We start from the raw sequence: 23,187 nt of genomic DNA, 5'->3' as shown, positions 1-23,187 counted from the left end.
CTGCGACTGAACTGGCAGCACAGGGCGGCAGCCTGATAAAAGGAAATAGCAATCTTATTCTAAAAGGCATTAATGGGAGTGTCATCCTTAAGTCATGGGAGGGAATGATTTCCGTGTATTGTTCTTCACAGCTCTGTAATGCCCTGGTTGGGGTATTACTGCAGCTCTTCAAGGCACTCAAAGCACCCAAAATGTGAAAGTCATCTTGACCATAGTCAAAAGTCCAGAAAACAAATGAGGAAACATTTAAGAACTGGCATATTTAATATGGAAAACAGACTACTAAAGGGGATTTCTGATATGTAGAAGCTTTTTCTGATGAGAATGATTATCGTAATAGAATTATAGAATCATAAAGTGTTTTAGGTTGGAAGGGACCTTGAGGACCATATCATTCCAATCCCCCTGCCACGAGACCAAGTTGATCAACACGCCATGCAGCCTAGCCTTGAACACTTACTGGGATTGATAGATTCTTGTACTCCTTGCCAGAAGGGAAATAAATATTGCACTTTATTTGCAGGTCGTGGGCTTTCTGCTCCCAAGTGGCCACTGAGTTAATCTGTGGTCAAGCACCTTTTCAGAAAGGGGCTGTCTAATGCAGGAGGCTGGTATTGAGTGCCTGTGGCTCAGCAGAATCCCCAGCTGCTGGACTCTTGTGCTTCTTGCTTGGCACAATGGCAGCGATAGGTACTTGGCCCCTCTAAACACTGGGTCTATTTACTGCCAGCTGGGCAAATCCACACAGCAGGAAACCCAAATACTCCTTTCCTGTGACCATTCACTTCCCAGAGGAGGCAGAAAAGTAATATTGTGCTACAGAGAGAGAGATGCCCGACCTCAGCACTGAAGCTGGGATTCTGGGTGACAGCTGTTTGACTTCTACTCAACTGAGGGGTAAACTCAGCCTGTTTTTACATCCCTGACCTGGCTCTGTGTCCCAAGGACCTCCCTACCCAGAACTCTTCTCTAGCACCCACCTACCCTCTCTGCAAGGGCTCAGAATTCCCCTAACTCCTTCTTCTAAAGTCCTGGAGAACCTGAGGAGCTCCAGACATGACCAGGCAGGGCAGTCAACTGTGGTGCATGCCCTTGGTGCTGTGCTCTGACACTGGTTCCTGGCAGCTCGGTGCAGGGAGATAAAGGAAGCACGAGGTGGCAGTAGCATTCAGCAGATGCTCCCGTTTGGAAACGAGCCTGGGGAGCTCTGTGTGTGCTGCTGTTCTTGGCTACAGTGAGCTATGAGCTCTCTGCCCACTCTATCACTCCCAGCCTCTCCTTGCCCTACTGCCCTCAGCTTCATATTCCCGGGGATGGGAAGGCATCTGGTTTCAGAGGGGGCATGTAAGCATTGGCTACAAAAGAAGTAAATTCTGAAATCAAAAAAATCCCCACCAAACATGTCTGCTCGGGTGGAGGGTGGAAGGCTGTGGTCTGCCAGGCTAAAAACTGCACAGCAGCAGGGCAGGAGAAACACACCACTCCTTTGCCACTGAGCCACAGTGCTTAAACCCCGCACCTAAAAATAGTGCAGCTTTCCTGCCTCAGAGCATTCTAATCCACATCTGAATAATCTCAGCCTTGGTCCCAGCTGCAGATGGTTTGAACTGTGCCAAAACCCAAATTCAATCCTCCTTCTCAGGGGAGTAAGGGACAGACGGATGGCAGCACTTGCACAGACAGGGACGCACACTCCAAGCGATGCCAAGCCCATGGCTCCATGGTAAACCTAGGCCATAGTAAGCAGGATTTCTGGTTTAATAAGGTATCTCCTTACTTTATCACTGGGTGTTGGCTTTAACTGAGTCTTCAGGAATCGAAAGCCAACCACGGGCAGCACGCAGAGGGTGATGCTGAGGAAGATTGCTAGCCACACATTCGGTTGGCTGAGGGTGTTTCGAGCCGTACCTGAAAAACAAAAGCATGATTAAAACAGTAAAAGCAGCACCTCTTATTCACCTGAACCTTTTGCTCTCTGATTTCAAAGCACTTGGCAAACAGACCAAAATATATGGCAGACACCATCTCCAACAGTGAGATCCACTGGCTGTAGAGAGGACAGCAATGCCAGTGTCACTGTCATGAGCAAAGAAAAATGAAATATCCAGACACAATTGCAGCAATAACCCAGGGATACAATGGTGTCAGAGTAATCTCTTTAGAAAGAGTCAAATCACTGCAAAGGATTCATATAAATGCTCAGGAGACCTTCATCAGAAGTCCAGCCCTCCCACCTTTTGCCAGGACTCTAGTGCAAAAGGAGGAATACTACTTTCTTACTTTCCAGTACCATTTCCTGAAGCATATGGAATACTACTCCAACTGCACAGCAGACAAAGGGAATCACAGCCCTTTATGAGAAAAGCATGTGTTGCTCTGGGTATCTGCACAGACAGTGTAGCCTAATGGATATGTTGGCAGAACTACTGCCATGTGCTGGTGTGTCACTGACACCTTCTTTGAAACCAAAGTGCTCTCTTCTGGCTTCTCCAAAATTGAATGAATATAAGATGGAACAAACAGTCTGCAAAACTCTCAATACAGAGCTTAATGATGCTGTTGTTGGCAGTAAAGTTGCTGAATGTTTTCTTTCCAGTTGGCCAAATTCTGCTGTAATACAACTCCACTGAAATTAAAGTAAACAAGTTGTCTCAGTCCAGACTAGAAACACTTTCCTTAAAAATGACCTTATTGTCTCGCAGCACTATGGCTAGTTTAACAACACAGTAATGAGAGGGCAGCAGATAGTGATATCCCTGGCAAGTGAGTTAGAATCATCATGGAATCATCGAGGTTGGAAGTGATCTTCAAGATCATCCAATCCAACCATTCACTTGTTTTTGGAAACTGAACAGGCACGCTGTCTTCTCTCACTCAGCATTTTTAACAGTAAAAGTCACCTCACAGTGGAAACGATCACCTGCTTGAAAAATATGTTGCAACAACTGACCTGCATCTCAGATAGTTCTAAATTGGCTAAGGCCCTTGCTATTGCAGTGAAGGTAGGCAGAACAAATTTTACTGAAGAAGTCATCCAAAAATAAAGGCATTGATCAATTCAAAAATCTGAGACTTGGAACACAAAGTTTGGGGATTTCGGAAGTAGAGGTTCATAACAATGTTGTATCAATATTGGCTGTGGATGCACAGAGCTATTTAAAACATCCAAATTCACTAATCTTACATGTTTCTCCTGGTCAGAGTCTCAGGAGGTAGATTCATTCTTATGTTAGCCATCATTTTTTGCATGTGCTCAGAAACCTGTTATGTAGAGTAACTACAAAGACCTGGTCATCACTGGAATGTTTTTGGTTTTGTTGTTGTTGGGAATTTGCCATTTAACCTGGCAGAAGGCTCACCTTAATCACATGGCATTTTTCTCATGTCTAACTCGATGTTGTACTTCTATGCTTTCCTTTGCCAAAATGTTAACTTATTTACAAGGAAGACACATCCTTCTGCCAATAAAATGCTTCTAGATATCTGTAAGAATTGGACACCTGCAGAAGAGCAGCATAAAATGTTCCAGCCAGCTCTGCAGGTTTATTTAAAGGACCATTCCTATTAACGCATGGGAATGCCCATTCTTACACAAGGAGGTCAACATGGCACACATTCACCTGGATGGATGGGATTCCAAATAAGTATTCCCAACCACGCTCAGAAATATTCTGCCATTTCTTGTAGAAAGGGCAGTCAATATATTCTGAAACATACTTAGAAATACTCAGCAGATTTAAGCCCTGCAGTGTGTCCATTTTGAGTGCAATCCAGATTTGTCCCAGGGCTTACCAACGAAGGGAAAGGAGGCCGTGAAGATCAGATACATGCCATCACTATACATGGTGAAGGTGATAGCAAAATAAACAGAAAGGCTTCCCCAGATGAAGAACTGGTTCACAACTGTCCAGTAAGAGGTGTCCAAGCCAATCTGAAAGAAGGGAAAAATACACCCATTGTCAGTGCCTTCATTATTTAGCAGATATGTACTGAACACAGCTCGTCCCATAGGCTGTACATCTCCCCCTAAGACTGCTATTCATTCAAGTCTCAAGAACTAAAAAGTCACAAATCATAGGATGCTGGGAAACCATTCAAGGCAAGCATTACTACATTTATCCTGCTACTGCCCTCTTCTCAAGCATTCATCAGTGGACAGTACTGGAGACCGGATGTCAAGATACCTTAAAGATCATCTAATTTCAACCCCTGCCATGGACAGGGGCACCTTGCACTAGACCAAATTGCTCCAAGCCCCATCCAAACTGGCCTTAAACACTCCCAGGGATGGGGCAACCACAACTTCTCCAGGCAACTTGTCCCAGTACCTCACAGTAAAGAATTTCTTCCTAATATCCAATCTAAGCCTACTCTCTTTCATTGTAAAGCCAATACCTCTTGTCCTATCACCACATGCCCTCAGAAACAGTCCCTCTCCAGCTTTCTTGTGGGCCTCCTTTAAGTATTGGAAGGCCACAATGAGATCTCCTTGGAGCTTTCTCTTCTCAAGACTGAACAACTGCAACACTCTCAGCCAGTCTTCACAGAGAGGTGCTCCTCTGATCACCTTCATGGCCCTGCTGTGGACTCGTTCCAACAGGTTCACCACCTCCTTATGCTAGGGGCCCCAGAGCTAGACACAGCAAGTTAACGTAAGCCCTGCTTATTCCCCACCCCTAAGCTGTGATCTGGCATTGGATGTTAAGCAAAGAAGTCTACAAGACCTCAGACAGCAGAAACCATTATCTAGGGAAACATGATTGACTGGTTTTCTTTTAAGAAATCTCTCTCATCCTGATAGTATCATCTGAGTCTTCTACCACCCAGCTCTTAGCTATTTCTTCCAATGAGTGCAGGCCTAGAATCTGTATCATGCATGGCCCAGGCTCCACAGACAGCTCCATAATGGAGAACCTACAAATAACTGATAGCAGACAGTCAGTCCTGTGCTTCAAACCCTTCCCATAACACTAGAACAAGTCCTTGTCTATTCCCTGCCTTAACTGATTTGTCGGCTATGACTGCAAACTTCCCAAGGCAAAGACTCTGCTTTTCTGTCACCCTGACCTTTCATAACATATAAATCTCATTTTCTGTTGAACTGAGGAGACTAATGAGGCATCGAGAGACTTTTTTTTGCAAGAATGCAAGATACAGCAGCAAATACAATGCTATCAAGACCCCAAGTGGCCCTCCAGATGCTGCCATCATGAAACAGAAACTAATTTCCAAAAATATTACCTGGGATGCCTTACCTGTACAGACACCACAATCAGTAAGCAGGTCTGGGCCATCAGAGCAAAGGACTGGTAGTCAGCAATGGCCTTCCCATCACTCCTCATTGTATTGTACATGGCCCCAAAGGGGATGAAGAAGAGGATGAGGGAACTGTAGATCCCTTGCAACATGCACTTGACAAACACCACTTTGTTAAAATAGAGGTTTTGCTGGCCAGGCACATATAGCTGAGGAAACAGCATGCTCCAACGATCATCCACATCCTGAAAGCAGCGAGGAGAGGGTCAGATTTGCTGGCAGCTACCCAACTGAGCAGATAGACCACTTAGGACTGCCATGTCCCTGTGACATGCATTTCCATGAGAAAAGCCTTAGCACACAATTCATTCAGTTGTGCTTACTAGCATGGCATATCCCAAAGTCACCTAGGCATACTTTCCATGTTGTATTTCATCTTTCTTGTGCTGAAAAAATTGACAGCTGATGAAAGAAGAATAATATGCACTTCAGCTAAAGCAGACTGCATGGTCTGCTCTCCAGAGAGAAGGTTTGGAAAATACTTCCCCAGGGTCAACACACAGGCAAGGCTCTCTTATTTGCATCTCTTAAGTGTCCAGAGCTGAACACTGGGAATCACTGCAGAGTAGCCAGTTCCTACTTAGTTAACTTGTAAAATACATATAGGAACAGCTTTATTGCTCCTATGTCTTGTCAAACAGTAACAGTGAGGTAGAAATGTGTGTGTGAAATTACCACAGAAAAAACTCTCTAGAAAGGCTGAACCTGGAAAATCTGGTTTCAAAGACCTAGCTAATTAATTGTTGTGTCTGGTCATTAGAAAGTCACTTGTCAGGCTTCAGGAACACAGCTAGTAGGATATGACTACTTCAGGGGAGTGTTGCAATGGCAGCTTGTACTGTAGGCAGAAGCCTAACCCAGAAGTCTCATCACACACTGAAACCCACAGACCAAATCAGGATAATCACAAAATTATAGATATCTCAAGTTGGAAGAGACCCATAAGGATCAGCAAGTCCATCTCCCCGTTCCTCACAAAATTACCTAAACCTAAATCATATGACTAGGAAGGAATACACCATCTCCCTTGTGCATCCTTCTTTTTGTGGTCTAAGTTCTCACTGGGAGGATACCATTTCAGGGGTTACCACAGTATCTAGCCAAAAGATCAGCTGTTTTTGCTTCATGGGACCAGCTCAAAGCACCTGGAGATAAAACCGCTATAAAAAAACATCCCAAAAGTGGTGACAAAAACAGTACCTGATCAAAGAGACTCATTCCTAGCACTGGGAGGGAGGTATATACCAAATTGTAAAGTGTAATGAACCACTCATCATAGACGGTCTGGAAAAAAAACATAACAGACATTAAGTTAGCAAAACTCTGTCTTTTCAATTTCTTTGAAAGTATATGCAATTAAATGCTGCAACACCTTGGTTTGAGATGTTACTAAGGCGAAAGGGATAAGATGACTCAAGCTCAGCATTCCTAAACAGGGGAGGGATCACGTTATACCAGCCCATTTTGCTCAGCACCCACTGCTGGCTGCAGCCAGAGCAGGATCCCTCTGCACCACCCTGCACCCCCAGCCCCTGACTATCTGCACTCCCCATGGCTGGGTTTGGTTGGAGGCTGGTTTGCCTGGAACGAAGTCCACTTTTTTCACTGTAGATGTGCTCCTCTTCCAAGCTGCTGACACACACAGGCATCTCAGGGTTAAACTGTTTGCTCCAAATATGCAAACAGGGCAAGCATAGGTCTTGCAAGATCTGCACCAAACTGTAACCTCTGTCATCAGCTGATGGTTGTAATCACTTCTGAAAACCCTGCAAGTGATGTGTGTGCTTCATAATGCACTTTAGTGGCAGGGAAGGTTTGTATTGAATATTAGGAAAAAATTCTTCACCAAAAGGGTGGTCTGTGTTCAAAACATGTGTGGATGTGGCACTTGGGTACATGACTTAGTGGTGAACGTGGCAGTGTTGGGTTAATGGTTGAGAAGTCTTTTCCAGCCTTAATGATTCTATGACTCTGTACATGTCTTCAGGCATCTGTCCTCCACCTGAAGCACAATGAATGCAGCAATATCTTCTTTATACCTATATGGCTGAAGAAGACAGACTTGGGTCCATTCAGTGAGGTAGGAGGAACGGCTTAGTTTATTTCCCTGTAAAATGTTTCCAGATACTCAGCTTGAAAACTCTAGACAGAATCATAGAATGGTTTTGGTTGGAAGGGATCTGTAAAGGGACCCTGCAATCAGCAGGGCCATGCTCAACTAGATCAGGTTACTTAGAGCCCCGTCCAACCTGACCTTGAATGTTTCCAGGAATAGGACATCCACCATCTCTCTGGACAACCTGTGTAAGTGTTTTACCACCTTCTTTGTAAAAAGCTTCTTCCTTGTATCTAATCTATGTTTAGTTTAAAACCATTACCCTTTGTCCTATCGCAATAGGCCCTGCTAAGAAGTTCCTCTCCAGCTCTCTTGTAGCCTTTTAGCTACTGGAAGGTGCTCAAAATTCTCCCCAGAGCCTTCTCATCTCCCAGCTGAACCACCCCAGCTCTCTCAGTCTGTCTTCACAGGAGAGGTGCTGCCCTCTGATTATCTTAGTGGCCCTGAAAAAACAGAAGCTGGACCTACCTGTGCTGAGAAGCCAGAGAAGAAGCCATACCAGAAATGCACTAAGGTGAAGGCAAAATTCTTATAGAAGAAGTATTTGAGGAACTTGCACATGCGGATGTAGGACCACCGGCCATGGACCAAGAGCAGGCGCTGCAGGTAACGGAACTGGGCAAAGGAGAAGTCACTGGACAAGACTGCCTGCATCCCCTCCTGGCCACTGATACCAACCCCAATGTGGGCAGCTGCAACAAGAAGGTTATTGATCACATCATTACACCGAGAGTTTTGATTACCCTGTTTTTAAAATCAGTTCCCTGCACTGGAGCACTGTGTTAATTCCCTCGCAGCCTTCATAAAAAGTCATATGCAAAGCCGTTTAAAAAAAAAAATGGCCTTGGAGCACCAATTCTTTCAGCAGCACCACGATTTTGGCTGGGTGATACATTTCCCATAACCGGGATTTTATTATTTGAATGAAATTCTAGGTTCAGTGACAATTTATGTTTTGTTTCTGAGCGCTTTCCAACAGCACAAATGCTGTTGTTCATAAAAGCTGCTGTTATGAAAAAATAAGTTTAATTTATATTGACATGTGACTTACTTTTTACATGCATGCACGTCCTTCCAGCAGCCTTAAAACATCACCCCAGACAAGCAAAATGTTCAAACCATTTTTAGATCTCTCAGACACTGTGCTACAAGGCGAACTGTAGCTTTTTTATATTTCCTGGGCTTTATTAGTTCAATCAAATAATTAGATAGAAGAGTCACTTCTTTTTTAATGGTAACTTGGGTTTATTAAACATGGACATAAGTTTAATGTGACATCTAATTATACAGCTTTAACTAATGAGAACAATCTTGATGGTTGGAGGTTGGTTACATTCAAAGCGACAGAACAGCGACTTGATAAAATCCCAAAGTCCCAGTCCTCTTGGTGGGGGGAGTGGGTAAGTTTCTAATTATCATGTTCACTTTAACTTTTCTTTGCCTTTCTTTGCTGACTGCCTGACTTATCTCCCTTGAAGCTCTCTACTTAGCGTTTTCTTTCTTAATTAAAAAGCTCCAGTTAATCAATTCGTGCAAATTAACACAAGGAAGATTAGCAATAGGCCTTCTGAATAATCTTAATTTAATTATACCTAGTTAGGGGATTTTTTTCATAAATTCACTCAGGTAATGCAGCATCAAATGATGCTCAAGGGTGAAAGGGCCTGGAAGCCCATCATTTATAACTCAAGGGAGATAATTAACAAACGGCCCTAACACAATGAAATGTTAACAACCCCCCCATAACATTATATAGACTATTTGCAGGCAGAAAGATTTTCTTTCTGCTTTGCAGTCAGGCCCTCTATGAAACAAACTTGTTATACATATTGCCCTTGTGATGGTGGACATGCAGACACAGATGGACACATCACAGCCCGGGTGGGCTTTTCATAGAATCATAGAATCATTTAGGTTGGAAAAAGACCTATAAGATCATCAAGTCCAAGCATTTTGTCTGTTCTAAGACAGAAACAGAGAAACAGACACTTAGTGCAACTTTGGCTTCCTGCCATCCAGTGTGACCTAGAAGGCAGGAGACACGAGTAACCTGTAGTGACAGTGTTCTGTAGAGACCTCCCAAAACCTGGGACACAGCCACTTGGTTCCTCAAAGAGGGTGGTACAGGAGGCACTCAGACACATGTTCTGCTGCTGGCCCACCTCAGACAGAAAATATACCAGCGAGTCAGTCTGCCAGAGCATATCACTCACTTTTGATCATGCTGACATCGTTAGCGCCGTCTCCAATTGCCAGGGTCACAGCCTTCTTGTACTTCTTCACCAGCTCCACCACCTGGGCCTTCTGCAGGGGAGTCACCCGGCAGCAGATCACCACTTTGCACATGCAGGCAGTTCTCACCAGCTCCAGCTCCAGATTCCCTTCCAGTGCATAAGCCTGAAAGGGAGCAAAGGGAGTGGTCAGGTCAGACAGGCAGCATCTCCTGGCTCACAAAGAGAATGCAGCGACGTGGAAATGAGAACTGAGATAGCTCTTCCATTCAGCAGAAGGTAGGTATGGGATATCCCAAGCGAATCCATCCACTCAGGCACAGGGAGCATCCACACTGCACATCATGCCACACAGCTTGCAGCTTGGGTGTGCCACACTTGGATTTGCACCACAGGTGGACATTACAACAGCTGTTCTGGCTGATGCAACCTGGTAGAGTGGCATGTCAAACACCAGGAGCACTAAATTAACGAAGCTGCTGCAGGGCCCGAGACAACCTTGTGTATCTCCATGCGAGAGAGTTTCTGCTCATCCCACCTGGATTATTATTTAAGCTCTGGGAGATCTGTGGTATAAATGGGAAAGACTTCAATTTAGGAGTGCTTAATTAAAAAAAAACAGAACATGAAAAATATTAAGCTCAGGTGAGCATGACAAAGCAAAACACAAAGTTAGGGAGAAGGCTGCTTTGCTCTGAGTGCTGACCTTTTAAATCAGTCAGCTGTGTTATTTCTATTCAGGAAGCACAGAGATAATTGGATGTCTGGTCACCCCTCCAGCTCTCTGTGAGGAGGAGGGAGCAGAGTTATCCTTTCATATTTCTTTCAGATCATGCTTTTTGGCTCAGTTCTTTGTTGTCTCCTTTTAGCAGACATGCACGGCAGGAATCTACAGGGTTCACTCCTCCTCAGAGCCATTACAGCAGGCCCACTGCTCTTTCTTGCATAAGGCACACACTCCACAGGCCATATATCCTTTCTTCTTGAAACAGAGAGCTGTGAGTCAACAGTGTCCCTCTATCAAGGGCTCAACAAGAGACATTTTCATGGCTTAGCTTTAGTACCACTGGTTAGTGCAGAGATGGCTTTTGCCTCAACATCCTCACTGTACAGCACCAGCAAAATGTTATCACGTCACATATTAAGGTACTATTGCCACAGATCAACTGCTATGATGATGCTATTACAGATGCTGCTGATGTGTTTCTGTTCCCTTGCTTTGTTCAAGGAACATCAGAAGTGTGAATAGCCCCAGCGCTGCCATCCCACCCATCTGCAGGTAGGGATACAGCACTGAGCAGATGCTGTGTTTGAGTGGGACAGTATCAGCACTACTACCATTGTTCAAGCTCACAGAAATAAATAAATGACATCTAGTTTTGTCTGCACTGTCTTTGTGGTCACCACCCAGGAGAAAGCCATGATATTGGTGAGACTTGTGTCCACTCTATGTGGACTGGCTGCTCCCACACAGCTCAGATTTGAGTTTCTTTGTGTGGGACATATCCCCTTGCCATGGTCTGCTTGAGTCTGTGGCCTTTCAGGAATAAAAAGAAAGCTTTGCCACTGCTGCCAGTGGTGCTTTAATAGCACAGCACTCAGGGTCTGAGTGGCTGGGGGCTGGAGTAGGAACCGGCAGGGGCTTGCAGCTGATTTCCACATGATGCAGATGTACCGAACCTGACAGAGCTCTTGTCTGCTTTGCAGTGGGGATATAAAGGGGATTATGGCTCTGAAGGTAAAGAGTGAGTGAGTGTAAAAGAGGGAAAGAGGGTACTTAACAACATAGACACTGTCTGGAAGTGTTCAGGGTCTGTATATGGAGTCACAGAATCACAGAACAGGGATCTGAGTTGGAAGGGATCCACAAGGATCATCGAGTCCCTCTCCTGACCCTGCACAGGACCATCCCCAAGTGTCTCACCATATGCCTGAGAGTATCATCCAAACGCTTCTTGAACTCTGTCAGGCTTGGGGCTGTGACCACTTCCCTGGGGAGCCACACAAGCCAAAAATAGAGCAAGGTGAGATGTTTCAATTAGTAATTTGCTGGGCTGGTATAGACCTGGGAGTGAAATTTGCTGGACTGCCATCAAGAGAGGTAGCAACCACAGAGAACAGAATTTCTGAGAGCAGCACCTCCCAGTACCTTCCACATCTACCTATTTGCTTTCCCTGAGATCTGGGAAAGTAAAATACAACTGATAAATAAACCTGGTATAAACTAAGCCTTCCTCCCAAACAGGTTTAAATTGATCTAAATCAGCTTTTTAATCTAAATTGTTCTAAAGAATTGTGAAGTATGGGAAAGCTGTTCTAGGGCTTCAATATCCTCACCAGGAAGACATTTCACCCAAAACTCTCTTATCTTAGTTTAATTCCATTACTTTGTTTACCTGTTATTATTTGAAGAGTATTCCCATGACTGATCAGTATTCTCCAGGCTCAAAAATTTTAACTCTTTCAGTTTTCTCCTATGCTTTCCAGATCTTCCATGACTACTCTTAGTTTTCTTTGGACTCTCTCCCAGCCTGGTGTTACCTACTCTCTTTTTAAGCAGTTAATAGATGTGGGATAACCCTTATTGTCTAAGATTAGAAAGTTAACTTGTTTTAGATCAGTTGTGAGCCCTTAAGAGCCACACTTCACAAGCAGTCTTGCATCTGTCACTTAACAATTTCATCTAGAGCATATCACTTCAGTTTGCTTGGAAGAAATCATGGGAGAGAGTATCAAATAATTTATTAATTAAGTTATAAGATCTGTATCCTATCTGTTAGGCTTATCTCTTATCAGATATATTTAGTAGAATATGTTCTTGGCATACTTTAAACCCATATCTAATGTTATCTTCTTGCTGCATACACAAACTACCTGGTTATTTTTTTAGTATCTTTCTGAAAATTAAAATTATTCCAGCTACTCTACCCCTCTTGTTCACCAAAGATCAGGGCTGGCTCTTCCCTGTTCTAGTCTTCTGAAACCTTGTCTGTCACCCTGGATGTCTCAGATATCCACTGAACCTAATCTAAGTGACAGATGCAATTTTTTTAAGGGAAAAAAATTCCTGTCCTCTAGAGTTACATTTTTAAAACATTTTTCTGACATTCAGCATGTCTTCCAGTAAGTTCTTCAGGGAACTCATTCCTCACAAGGCTCTGAACCTTCCTTACCAGGCTGTGGCCAGTGATAACCAGACCATACACCCCATTTGCTTGCTCATCAGGTATAATTTTTGGTTTTTTTGAAGATTTTTGAAACTGAATGTTGATTTCATCACTGTCCAGAAAGGAGTCTGGCTTCATCTTTTTCCTTGCATTCCTAAAAAAAAAAATAAATCCAGGATAATAATGAAAATCTTGTGACGTTATATATGTTTTCATAAACTTTATGAAAACAAAAAATTGATGTTTCCTTCTAATAGTTCATTTTAATTTTCCCTGTATCCCTACAACAACATGCATTGTTTCACTGCTGCCATTTGTGCACATCATCCACCTGCTTCTGAAACTCTGACAAGTGTTGCTAACCTTTTGCTGATTTAAAGTCAAACTGAGTGTCTGAATGTCATGAAGGATGGTGTCCCAAAGGGCATCCAGTTTTCTGAGCATACTGTCTGGCAACCATGTATTCCTACAGAAAAGGACTGAAAACCTTCCCCATTTTCCACGTACACCTAAGAACTCGTGTCTACAGAGGAGGTGAGGGAGGAAGGTAGGTTCTCACACACTGCCAGAAAAAGACCACATCCAGACAAAGGACAGCGATGCGGATAAATGGCAATAACTGTAGAGCAACAGCATAGCTCAATCCTGAAGCCAAAGCCTTTGTGGCTCAAGATCACTTGCTGGTAAATGTCAGCTGATAATGCCTGTCTGATTCTGCTTTCTTATACATTTATTTAATTTGACCTCTTGTATTAAGAAGCTTCAGCATTTACTCTTAGAAGAGACTTCTACATTGTGTTTAGCTAATCGATCTTCCAGGGAGCCAGCTAGCCCTTATCTAAGGTCCCCGAATGAACTGCAACAAGTAAAGCTGACAGGAAAAAAAGGTGGCATGATACAAAACACAAACAGTGTTAATGCACGGCAGTGTAACTGTGTATTTCAGCCATTTACCTCAGCTTATTCCGGACGTCATCAGATGTGCTGCCGTCAATAATGAAAACATCTTCCATGTCATCGTTCAGCAAGTTGCAGGAGTAACCAATATTCACTGCTGTTTCTGGAAAAGATAAACCAGGAAGATGAGCCATCTTAGCAGGCCCAAATTCACCCAAGCCCCTGCCTGTTCCTACTCCATCCCACAGCCATGCAGACCTTGAGTGGCCTTTCTACACACGTGGCAAAAGCTCTCTTTCTGACTCAAAAGAGCTCAGAGCCTTTCAGAGTCAACAATAAGAGAGCCAGGAGAGTCACTTTGATGGATGTAATAGCAAATCTCCCTTAACTGGGCTTCACAAGGCCACAGGAAAAAAAAATTCTGCCAAAAAGAAAAAGCTCAAAACACCCTTTGGCCAACGTGCTTGGAACAACAAAAAACATTTCATGTTGATTCAAAAATCTTTTCCAGGATTTTTAACTTTCCCTCTCACTACTTCCAGAAAAGCCCCAAACCATAGCTCTCAAGAAGAGTATAAAGGCATTTTGTTCATAACATTTTGAAAAACATATTTTGGTATCTTATAGCAAAACTGTTGTATTTGGAACATGACAAAATGAAATGTTTCATTTTTCTCAAAAATTGTCTGCTCATTTCTTGGATGAAATTATTTGCAAACACTTTTGGCCTCCCTGAAACACCATTGTTTCAGTGAAGTTACTGTTTCTCCAAAAGAATTCACTGGAGTCTATTTACCATTCTTTCCAACTCCAAAAGCCTATGTTTCCTCCATTTCTATTCCGGATCATTAAAGCCAGGACCAAACTGAAATGTACCCAACATCCACTTTGATGTTAAAGTTTCTGGAAAGCAGGACAAGATTTTTTCCAATTTCTTCACTGGGACGGTCAACTGTACTAAAGTGACACCTTTTCGCAGTCAGGGACCATGGGATGCTTACTGTCACCTCTCCAAAGGCAAAGGATGCTGCCTTCACCCTGCTTCCAGCCTCAGGACAGAGTGTAAGGATAGACACTAACTACAGTTAACTAGTCTAATTCCAGTTAAGAAATTTTGCCTAGGTGGCAATGAAGCAAAGCCCTGTAAGTTTGTCCTATGTGCAGTTTTTAAAGAAGAATGAGAATGCAGGTCTTAGCAGAACCATCCCACCAGTGGGAGAGAAGAGAAGCATCCAAAGCTGTAGTGGCCTCACCTTGCTTATCTCCAGTGAGAACCCATATCTTGATGCTGGCTTTGGCAAGAGTCTCAATTGTCTGTGGGACTCCATCCTGTAGCTTGTCTTCAATCGCTGTGGCACCTAACAGCTTAACAGAAAACAGTGGAGAACTGGTTAGTTGTCCCATTGTTAGCAAAGGAGAAAGCATTACCTAGAGGTAATTACTCAAGGAGGCACAAATGAAATCCAGAAATAAGGTTGTACTGATTTTCATTCTTCCTCAGCAAATTTAGTGTACAGAGCATAACCCTAATCCTGCATATGTTCTAGTCTCTAATGCCCAGGGCTCTGAAGGATTACGAACATGCATGAAATTATTTGCCAGAATGTTTGCAGATCTACAGGTCTGTGTTCTTCCATGTGTTCCCTTCACAGCAGACAGAGCTTTAACAGATGGACAAAGGCAGCTGTGGATCCATGCCCCCAGACCTCCATATGCATCCTCTTGCTTGGAGCTTGCTCCCAGCTATGTTGTACTGCAGCTGTCACATGGCTGCTAAACATCTTCTCTGCCTTTAACAGACATGTCCCTGCTGCTGCTGCACACAGTCACACAGCTAAACCACAGACTGCTCAGAACACAAACCTTCATTATTTTAAAGTTATTGGTTTTTTCTGCATTTTGGAAATAATTGGCGGCTTTAACCTGTTGTCAAAGGGACATAAAGATTTCACTGCTAGCTCAGGTTTAGACAGCATCTGCTACTACTTACCTCCTGCTGCTGGGAGACTAAATTCAAAGGTTGGCTTTAAGCCCAAGATCCCTTTTGGTACCCTGGGATGTCCATCATACATCACCTATGAGCATTATCAATGTAGGCAACAGCTCTGATGGAACTTCTCTATAGAGTCCTCAAAATTGTACAGTCCCCATTTTACAGTAGTCCCTGATCCAGTTAGAGAGAACTCAAATGCTATGGCTTAAAAAGTCATGTCCTGAGATCACCAGCTCATCCTTGGCAGCCTGAGTCTGAGCTGGAAGCCCAAAGTTGGACATTGATAAACAAATGTGCCCAGGAAGAGAGAACAAGAGCTTCCATTCCCTACTGCCATCATCTTTGTGGAGCTGCAGAAAGGCACAACAGGAGCATTATTAACAGGCCTTTGGTTTGTCTGTCCATGATCTGGTGTAAAAAAAGCTGGAGAAAAAGCCATGATGCCTTCTTGACTATGGATCTTCCTTAACTTTTAGGTCAATCAATAATAAATACTATTTTACTACTATTCTCTGAATCTATCCATGTTCCATCCCTTGTGTCCTTATATCCTTACCCCTCTAGGGACCCCTAGCAGAAACCTGCCACACAAGGGACTTCTGCTCTTGGACATCAACCAGACCATGATACTTGGCAGTCCTCTACACCTCCACAAGACCCATCTATGTCCTCACTGACTCTGGTTCTCACAAGCCAGGCTCTACATCCACCCTCTGCTCTTCCCACAGCATCTTTGGGAAGTGACTCCTGTACAGTGAAGGTTCTTGTGTAAACAGTGTTTTATTCTGAGCCACACTTCTTCCTGCTGGTCTTTTCTCTACTCAGGCCATGAGCTTCACGACATTTTCTTGCAAAGCAGCTGGACACTCCAGCCCCTAAACCTCCAAGTCTTTCCTGCTTTGAACATGCCCCACAGAGCAGTTACACAATTTTTATGGGCATTTTTCACTATTCTATTGAGACCTATTTTCCACTATTCTGTTGAGACCCAGAAGGGCAGTAGACTGCCCCCTGGGCTACGCAACTTCCAGAGGCCAGCATCTCCTCACACTTGTTTCTTCCCTGGGTCCTGCTGGCATCCTGAACACAGGGTTAATGGAAGGAGAAAGGGTGTGTTTCCCAGGATTTCTGAGATTTTAGCAAAGCACTGCTGCTGGTGCAAAAGCTCAACTTCTCCTCAGATCCCATATATCCTTTTCATCCATAATTCATGCCTCTAAAACACAGGCAGATCCCCCAGGGCATTTAAAAGCTGTAACAACACTGAGGGAGAGTAGAATGCCTTGAAGATCACAGTTTAGCTCTATTTCAAATTGACACAAACATGTTCATGGACATCATCTACCCCTCCTGCCCAGGGCTGCAAGAACAAAGGAGATGCTCTCTGAAACCAAGGGGCACTGGGGGATTATTCACTGCCTGCCATTTCAAAGGCTGGAAAATAAATAGATCAGCCATTTGCACATACAAAGGATAGCTATGAAATATTTGTGTCCACGTCATCTCACGCAGGCTCTGGTATGTCATTTCATCACGAGAAAGCTACTCTGACACCCACATGAGTTAAAATAAAACCATTTCCCTGCACTGGTGGCTGACACTCCAGTTACAGGCTCCTGATGGAGGTGCCCGTGAACAGCCAGGACTGCCACGTTCTGAACTGCTCCTGTCACACAACCCACTGAGCTGTTTGCAGAGCAATGTTTGCTGAAGTCAGACTGAGCTGTTTATTGACAAACCACCATCCTCGCTGCCTCCCCCAGAGCTTGGCCCAGATTCCTTAAAGTACCAACCATTAGGTCTTTTTCAATCTCTTCATATAACTCTGACAGTTTTTCTTCCCGTCCTTCCAAGGCAGTGCTTGCTTCATGGTGGCGCCTGATCCAATCCTGAAAATAGTCTTTCTCCAAGTTTTTATAGGCCACCACAAGTGTCCTCAGACCTTCTCCAGCAAACTCCTGCAAGACAGTGGTGAGACAGAAAGGTCAAAGCAGAACAGTCTGGTCACACCGGCTTACAAAGGACTCTCAGAAAGCACACTGTAAAAAGTATCTTGCCTAAAGTTTGCAGAGGAAAGGTGAAAAAAATCACACCTTAGACCACAAAGTTTGGGTTACTTACAAAAAGAAATTCCAGACCGCTTGTCATTGCTATTCATGGCCCTTACAAAGAAAAAACTCAAAAGGGCTTTCCTACATTCTGGCTCCAAAGATTTAAAGTAACCAGACAGTTGTTTCCCAGGCTCATATTTTTCAACAAAGGTCCAGAACAGTGAGATCTAAATAAACCTTGAACACAGGCTTGAATTTTGGACCTGGGCTCAACATTTTAAGGGCACAAATTCTGGCTGAAATGCACAGCATAAGAACAGCCAGTCATAGCAGCTCAGCAAGTCCTTATAACTGTGTTTTATGATGGATAGTATGGAGCTCAGCGTTTGGTGCAATAGCAGAGATACGTTTGTGAAAATGGAGGTGTTCCCCCAGACTTGAAATAAAGGTGCATCAGGAACAGGCCACATCCACAGCTCTGTTCTGCCCTTTTCTTTGCCACCAACTTTCTCTGACTCCCCCAGGCAGTGAGCAGAGATGTTTTTTCTATTACACAACCCCACTGGCAAAACTCTCTGTTATCTTGTGCTCTGCAACATTATCAGCAGGATCTGGAATCTCCAGGGAGAGTAAATACTGGCCAAAACATCCCCTTATGTGAATAACAACCTCCCAGTGCACACCATCAACAATATAAAAGGCTGCAAGTTCGAGTGATGCTTTTTCCTTGCTAGATCTGGAAGAAGAGACCTAAGGCTATATAAATTAATTTGCCTCTCTATTCCATAACTAAAAAATTGGTGCTTAGGTGCTATGTCTGAAATCTGGGGTTTTTGTGTCAACACAAAGTATGCTTCTGCACCTGGAGAAAAGGAAATGATCAAATGCAGAGATGTTGTTGAGAAGGAAGCACTTACATTCAGGTGTTCTGTGGTTTCCTCTTTGAGAGATTCACAGGACGAATTAAGCAGTTCATAAAGAATGGTGTCAGCCCCCTTGCAGTACAAAGTCAAGTCACCTTCTGGACTCTGCACTATGAGGGAGAGGAAAAGAAATGCTACAAATCCCAAGTTGAGGCTTTTGGGATTCACAGCCCTTTTATGAAAACAAAGACAAGTTTCTAGAGGTGTCTGAATTCTACAAGGTTTTGGCAAACTCCCAAGGAATCAAGACAAGCTCTGCTTAGAAAAGAAGATAGTGTGACTACTCTCCACCTTAGTGGTAGCAGCACAGCAACTGTACCCAGACTGCATTAGTCTGAGCAGACACTCCTTTGGCCTACGTTGTTCCTACAGGCAGCACTTCAGGCAGCACATCTACATTCAGAAGTTAAGAACAATTTTTTTTTTAGGGGACTGGTCTTACTGCTCCTATTTCTTCCATGAGTAAACTGTAACTACAATATTCCAATTCCTGAAGTAACTAAGTATGTTGGAGGGTTAATAAAGGCTACAAAAAGGGGTTTTGATAATTTCTGCATTTTCTGTTTGGGAAGGTGGGTTTCTCAGTTCATCCTTTCTCCTTTCCTACTTCCTCAGATTTTACTGATAATTTCAAAGCTGGTTAGAAGGAAGGCCTTTCATGCATTGTAATGAGGGAAGCAACATATACAAAAAGCTTAGTGTCTTCAGGAGGCCGGAGCAATGTTCTTCCACCTGCTTTTCTAGCACTGCTGCTGTGTAATGGAAAGGTCAAGGCAGCCCATCTCAAGCCCTCAAAAGTAAATGTTACTATGTTATTCATAGAGCATTGCAAAGGAGGTCTCCTAGAAAAAGGCATCATAGCATAATGAGGGACAGCTCCAGAGGCTAAAAGGTCAGGAAGGAAAGAAAGGAGCAAAGGGAACATACCAATCACAGACATTCGCTTGCGAACATTGTTGAAATCAAGAATAGCCAGAAGTTTGTAGACTTTTGTTTCTCCCATTTCTACAACAGTGATGGTCTCTGGTGTGCGAGCCCGGAACACAAATCCAAAGTTTCTGGCAGCAGTGACAAGGGCTCCCTCGTCAGGAGATTGGGCCTGATACACCAAGCTACCTGACATGAAAGGAAAAAAAGTGTAATGTGTTTTTTGCCTTTTTTCTGAGCTAAACGAATACAAAATTAAAGATATTATACAGCAGTAATCCCTTTGCTTTTCTGTCTATCTGCAGAGGCGTAGCACTGCAAAGCACCTTATGTCCACACATCTCCATCAAGTCCCACCAACCCATCCTCCAGGACAGTGCAAGAGGTACCCTAGATTCTTCTGGGGTCTTTAATCACTCTCTTTGGAGTCTAACAGACCTCACTGAGAGGACAAGTTCCTTGGGTTCAACCCCTTCCAGTAATATCTGCATGTATTTTTCACATTAGTATTTTCACCTTCAATCTGTCAATTAACAGCTGTAGCCTTTAACGCATGGTTTTCATCCTGTCTGGGATTTGAGGAGGCTGATCCAGTGCCTGTGAGAACACCGGGTGAGAGGAGCTAATGAGTCTCCAGTGGATAGGTGCTCTATGTTCTTTGCCTTATGGGACTAGGAGCAGAGTAGAGAAAGAGTGGGGCAAGCATCTGCCACCTCAGGGAAGCTGTGGCACCTGCAATGTCCGCACTCCAGAGATGTGGTGTTTGCGGTAGTGTCAGCTCCACCACAGGAACACACAGAGAGTGGAGGCCCTGGTCCTTTCTCTTCCCATGTGGCATCTCCAAAGACATTGATTTATGTGTAGTCATACACTACAGAAAATCACCAGGGAGCCAAAAGGACCAATAACAGCTTCTGTGGAGAGAGGACATACTGTGGTGCGAGTGAACATAACCACTCAGTCTGGTGCCTCCAACAGTCCTCACCTTCCTTCTTCTCCTCTGGCATCACTGTGTGACAAAGTGAGAGCAGTCGGAAGAACCTGTGCGTTGGGACATCATTCCGCTTCACAGCATCAACCAGGCTTTGGTCATAGAATGCAAACTTTGGGTCAGCCAGCGGGTTGTACGAGAAATCAACCTTCTCTGTGTTCTGCAAAAACATGGCTTGGTATTATTTGTGGAGCTCTTATACGCCGGTCCACCAGTGCCTGCCAACACAGCCCCTCTCTCCTCCTCACATTTGCAAAGCACCTACCCTGCAGGGCTGCTCATAACAGAGATTGGTGGATCTAAGTGGGAGGTCACGAAAGCTATCTAATCATAGGACAGGATATGCCTTTAAGAGCAGCACGCAGGCTGAGAACCAATGAGCTAAACTGACTCTCTGAAAGTCAGCTAATGTTCCTATAGGATCTCTGCCAATGGATTTCTACAGCAAAGAAGTGCCTGCCTTCAACACATGCCTTCTTGGAGGCATCATGCTCCTGACGTCAAAGGCTGCCTGTGACAGTGCAGTGTGGGAGCCCAGTTTAAAACAATTCAAAAGGCTGTCTTCTCCACCCTATTCTCCCAAAGCAAGAAAAAATCCAGATATGGAAAAAATAGGACAGATGAGTGATGTAAACGTTAAATTCCACAGGCACTGCCCATTTTGTCAAAAGACAAGGAGCCCCAAGCAGAGTGGAACATGCTGGAGAAGTGGCCAGAAGCTCACAGCATGATGTGTCATGGAGAAATGCACTGCCAAGCCTGTCTGGGACACTTCTGAGTCCTGCCCCATCCCTGATGAGCTCAGAGTTTCCAGGATGGGAGTCATCCTTCTGACCTCTGCACGCTGACATCTAGCACTTAGCACAGATCCACACCTCCCACACTCATCTGCACAGCAAGATCCAGGCACAGCAATATCATGGATATGTGGGCAGCAGGACTCTGCTCCAGAGAGTACCATGGACAGGAGGGTGGGGTGGACGATTGGGAGGAGTCCAGCACGTGTCCCCAGGCAAGGCCTGGAGGCACAGCAGTCAGCACAAATAGCCAATTTCAATGGGTAATTTAAGTTCTCAATGACCTGAAAATGAATCACTGGAATGAGGAGTGGGATTTTCATCATTTTGCGGTTTGTTATTTGGATTACTGCATGTAGGTTCAGACATTTTAAAAATAAAAACATGTGCATCTGTGTCAGCAAGCAGAGGCTAAAGAGAAATGTAGAAGTCAAATGTTTTCGTACTTTACAAAGTCCAGACATAAGAGGAATTTGACAGTGACCTTGTTACTGGTATGAACAGAACTCACTAATTTCCCACCAAAGCTTTTATTAACTGCCAAGGTTAATAAAATTCACCAGTGTCAAAGTTTCCAACAAACTTGGCCAAATACTTGGCTGAGTATCGATGGCCAAATATTCAACAGAAGCTGTGCATGCAATAGGATGTCATATGAAGCAGAGGGAACAGTGGGCCATTCCCAACCTGCAGGTTTTAAGCCAGGCTTACTGGAAAGGAATGTAACTGGCAATTCTCTGACATCCAGAGGAACACACATCACTGTTATCAGCATCAAGAGCATCAGCTCTTGCAGGGTCAAGAGCATGAGCTATGCTTTTGTGGGTTGCGTCCACTGGTACTTAGCCAGGTTCACTGAAGGCACAGATCCTGATAGCACTTAAGCACTTACCTCATTTATCTCTACCCTGTGCCCAGACATATCATACACATCACCTGCAAGCAAGAAAGACCGAGGTTATAGCCACAAATTCTGCATAAGTGCAGTCTCTGAACTTCTCTACCATGAAAACTGGTTACAGTGTTTCTAAGCAAGTATCTATTGAAAAGGTTTCAGTAAGCATACATATCTTGACATGTGTACTGGAGACTGATGATACATAGCTATCAGTTTCTACGTTAATCCATGGTAAAATCCAGAGACTGACAGATCTTGAAACACAAAACAGTAACCATAAAAATGATTGGCTTTTGGGTAAAGAAGACGTGGCTCAAGCTGAACCCGGAGATGACTTAGCGCTAGGTAAGAAACAAAAGTGCTTTCAGCGAATGACTTCTGTTGTACCTTTCCTTTTGAATGTGAGACAAAATCCAGCTCCTGGATCGTACTTGGTTTGCAACAGAAAATGAGACAGCCACAGAAAATGACTTTTCAAAGCCCATTCTTCCCACACCTGGGTAGCAAGGCTGCTCTACTGATTTTCCCTGAACTGATGACCTGGTCATAGGAATACAAGACATTTCAGCTATAGGAAACACTATTAAAACTTCTGCCTGAAGAAAAGTTTCACTCTGAAAGTCTGGACTGTGCCCAGCCCAGCCAGTCCCAACACTTAGCTGAAAAAAGAGTGAAATGCAATGAATTACGCAATATATAGACTCGTATCTGCACCAGCAATCTCAACTGTGACCGAAGTTAAATGCAGTGCTTGTGGGCCTTCCCAAAGGCCCTGAGAGTGTAGAAGAAACTTAGATGCCATCTCTCCTGAGAACTGCATATCAGTTGATCCCTTGGGAACTATAGCCAAGAGGTTTTTGGACATCTCCTTCCCTTAAGC

General features: G+C 44.0%; 1 protein-coding gene across 4 annotated transcripts in view; it reads right to left on the bottom strand.

Moving 5' to 3' along the window:
- Nucleotides 1-23,187, bottom strand: part of LOC113960701 (phospholipid-transporting ATPase ID-like) — a 93,807-nt gene that overhangs the window by 387 nt on the left and 70,233 nt on the right. For all 4 annotated transcript variants that reach the window (XM_027670408.1, XM_027670410.1, XM_027670411.1 and 1 more), the window contains 14 exons: nt 22,302-22,345; nt 20,607-20,772; nt 19,622-19,810; nt 18,689-18,804; nt 17,514-17,678; nt 14,981-15,092; nt 13,785-13,890; nt 12,837-12,984; nt 9,646-9,829; nt 7,901-8,124; nt 6,517-6,600; nt 5,256-5,501; nt 3,793-3,931; nt 1,778-1,908 (listed from right to left, as the gene is read on the bottom strand). In XM_027670408.1, coding sequence (XP_027526209.1) covers nt 1,778-1,908; nt 3,793-3,931; nt 5,256-5,501; nt 6,517-6,600; nt 7,901-8,124; nt 9,646-9,829; nt 12,837-12,984; nt 13,785-13,890; nt 14,981-15,092; nt 17,514-17,678; nt 18,689-18,804; nt 19,622-19,810; nt 20,607-20,772; nt 22,302-22,345 — 2,054 coding nt within the window. The remainder of the gene's footprint in view (nt 1-1,777; nt 1,909-3,792; nt 3,932-5,255; nt 5,502-6,516; nt 6,601-7,900; nt 8,125-9,645; nt 9,830-12,836; nt 12,985-13,784; nt 13,891-14,980; nt 15,093-17,513; nt 17,679-18,688; nt 18,805-19,621; nt 19,811-20,606; nt 20,773-22,301; nt 22,346-23,187) is intronic.

The sequence above is a fragment of the Neopelma chrysocephalum genome, unplaced genomic scaffold (genome assembly GCF_003984885.1).
Source record: "Neopelma chrysocephalum unplaced genomic scaffold, ASM398488v2 Primary Assembly neopelma1_96845, whole genome shotgun sequence".
Classification (NCBI taxonomy): Eukaryota; Metazoa; Chordata; class Aves; order Passeriformes; family Pipridae; genus Neopelma; species Neopelma chrysocephalum.
The sequence above is the reverse complement of the archived record's forward strand: the minus strand, read 5'-3'. Positions and strand labels throughout refer to the sequence as shown.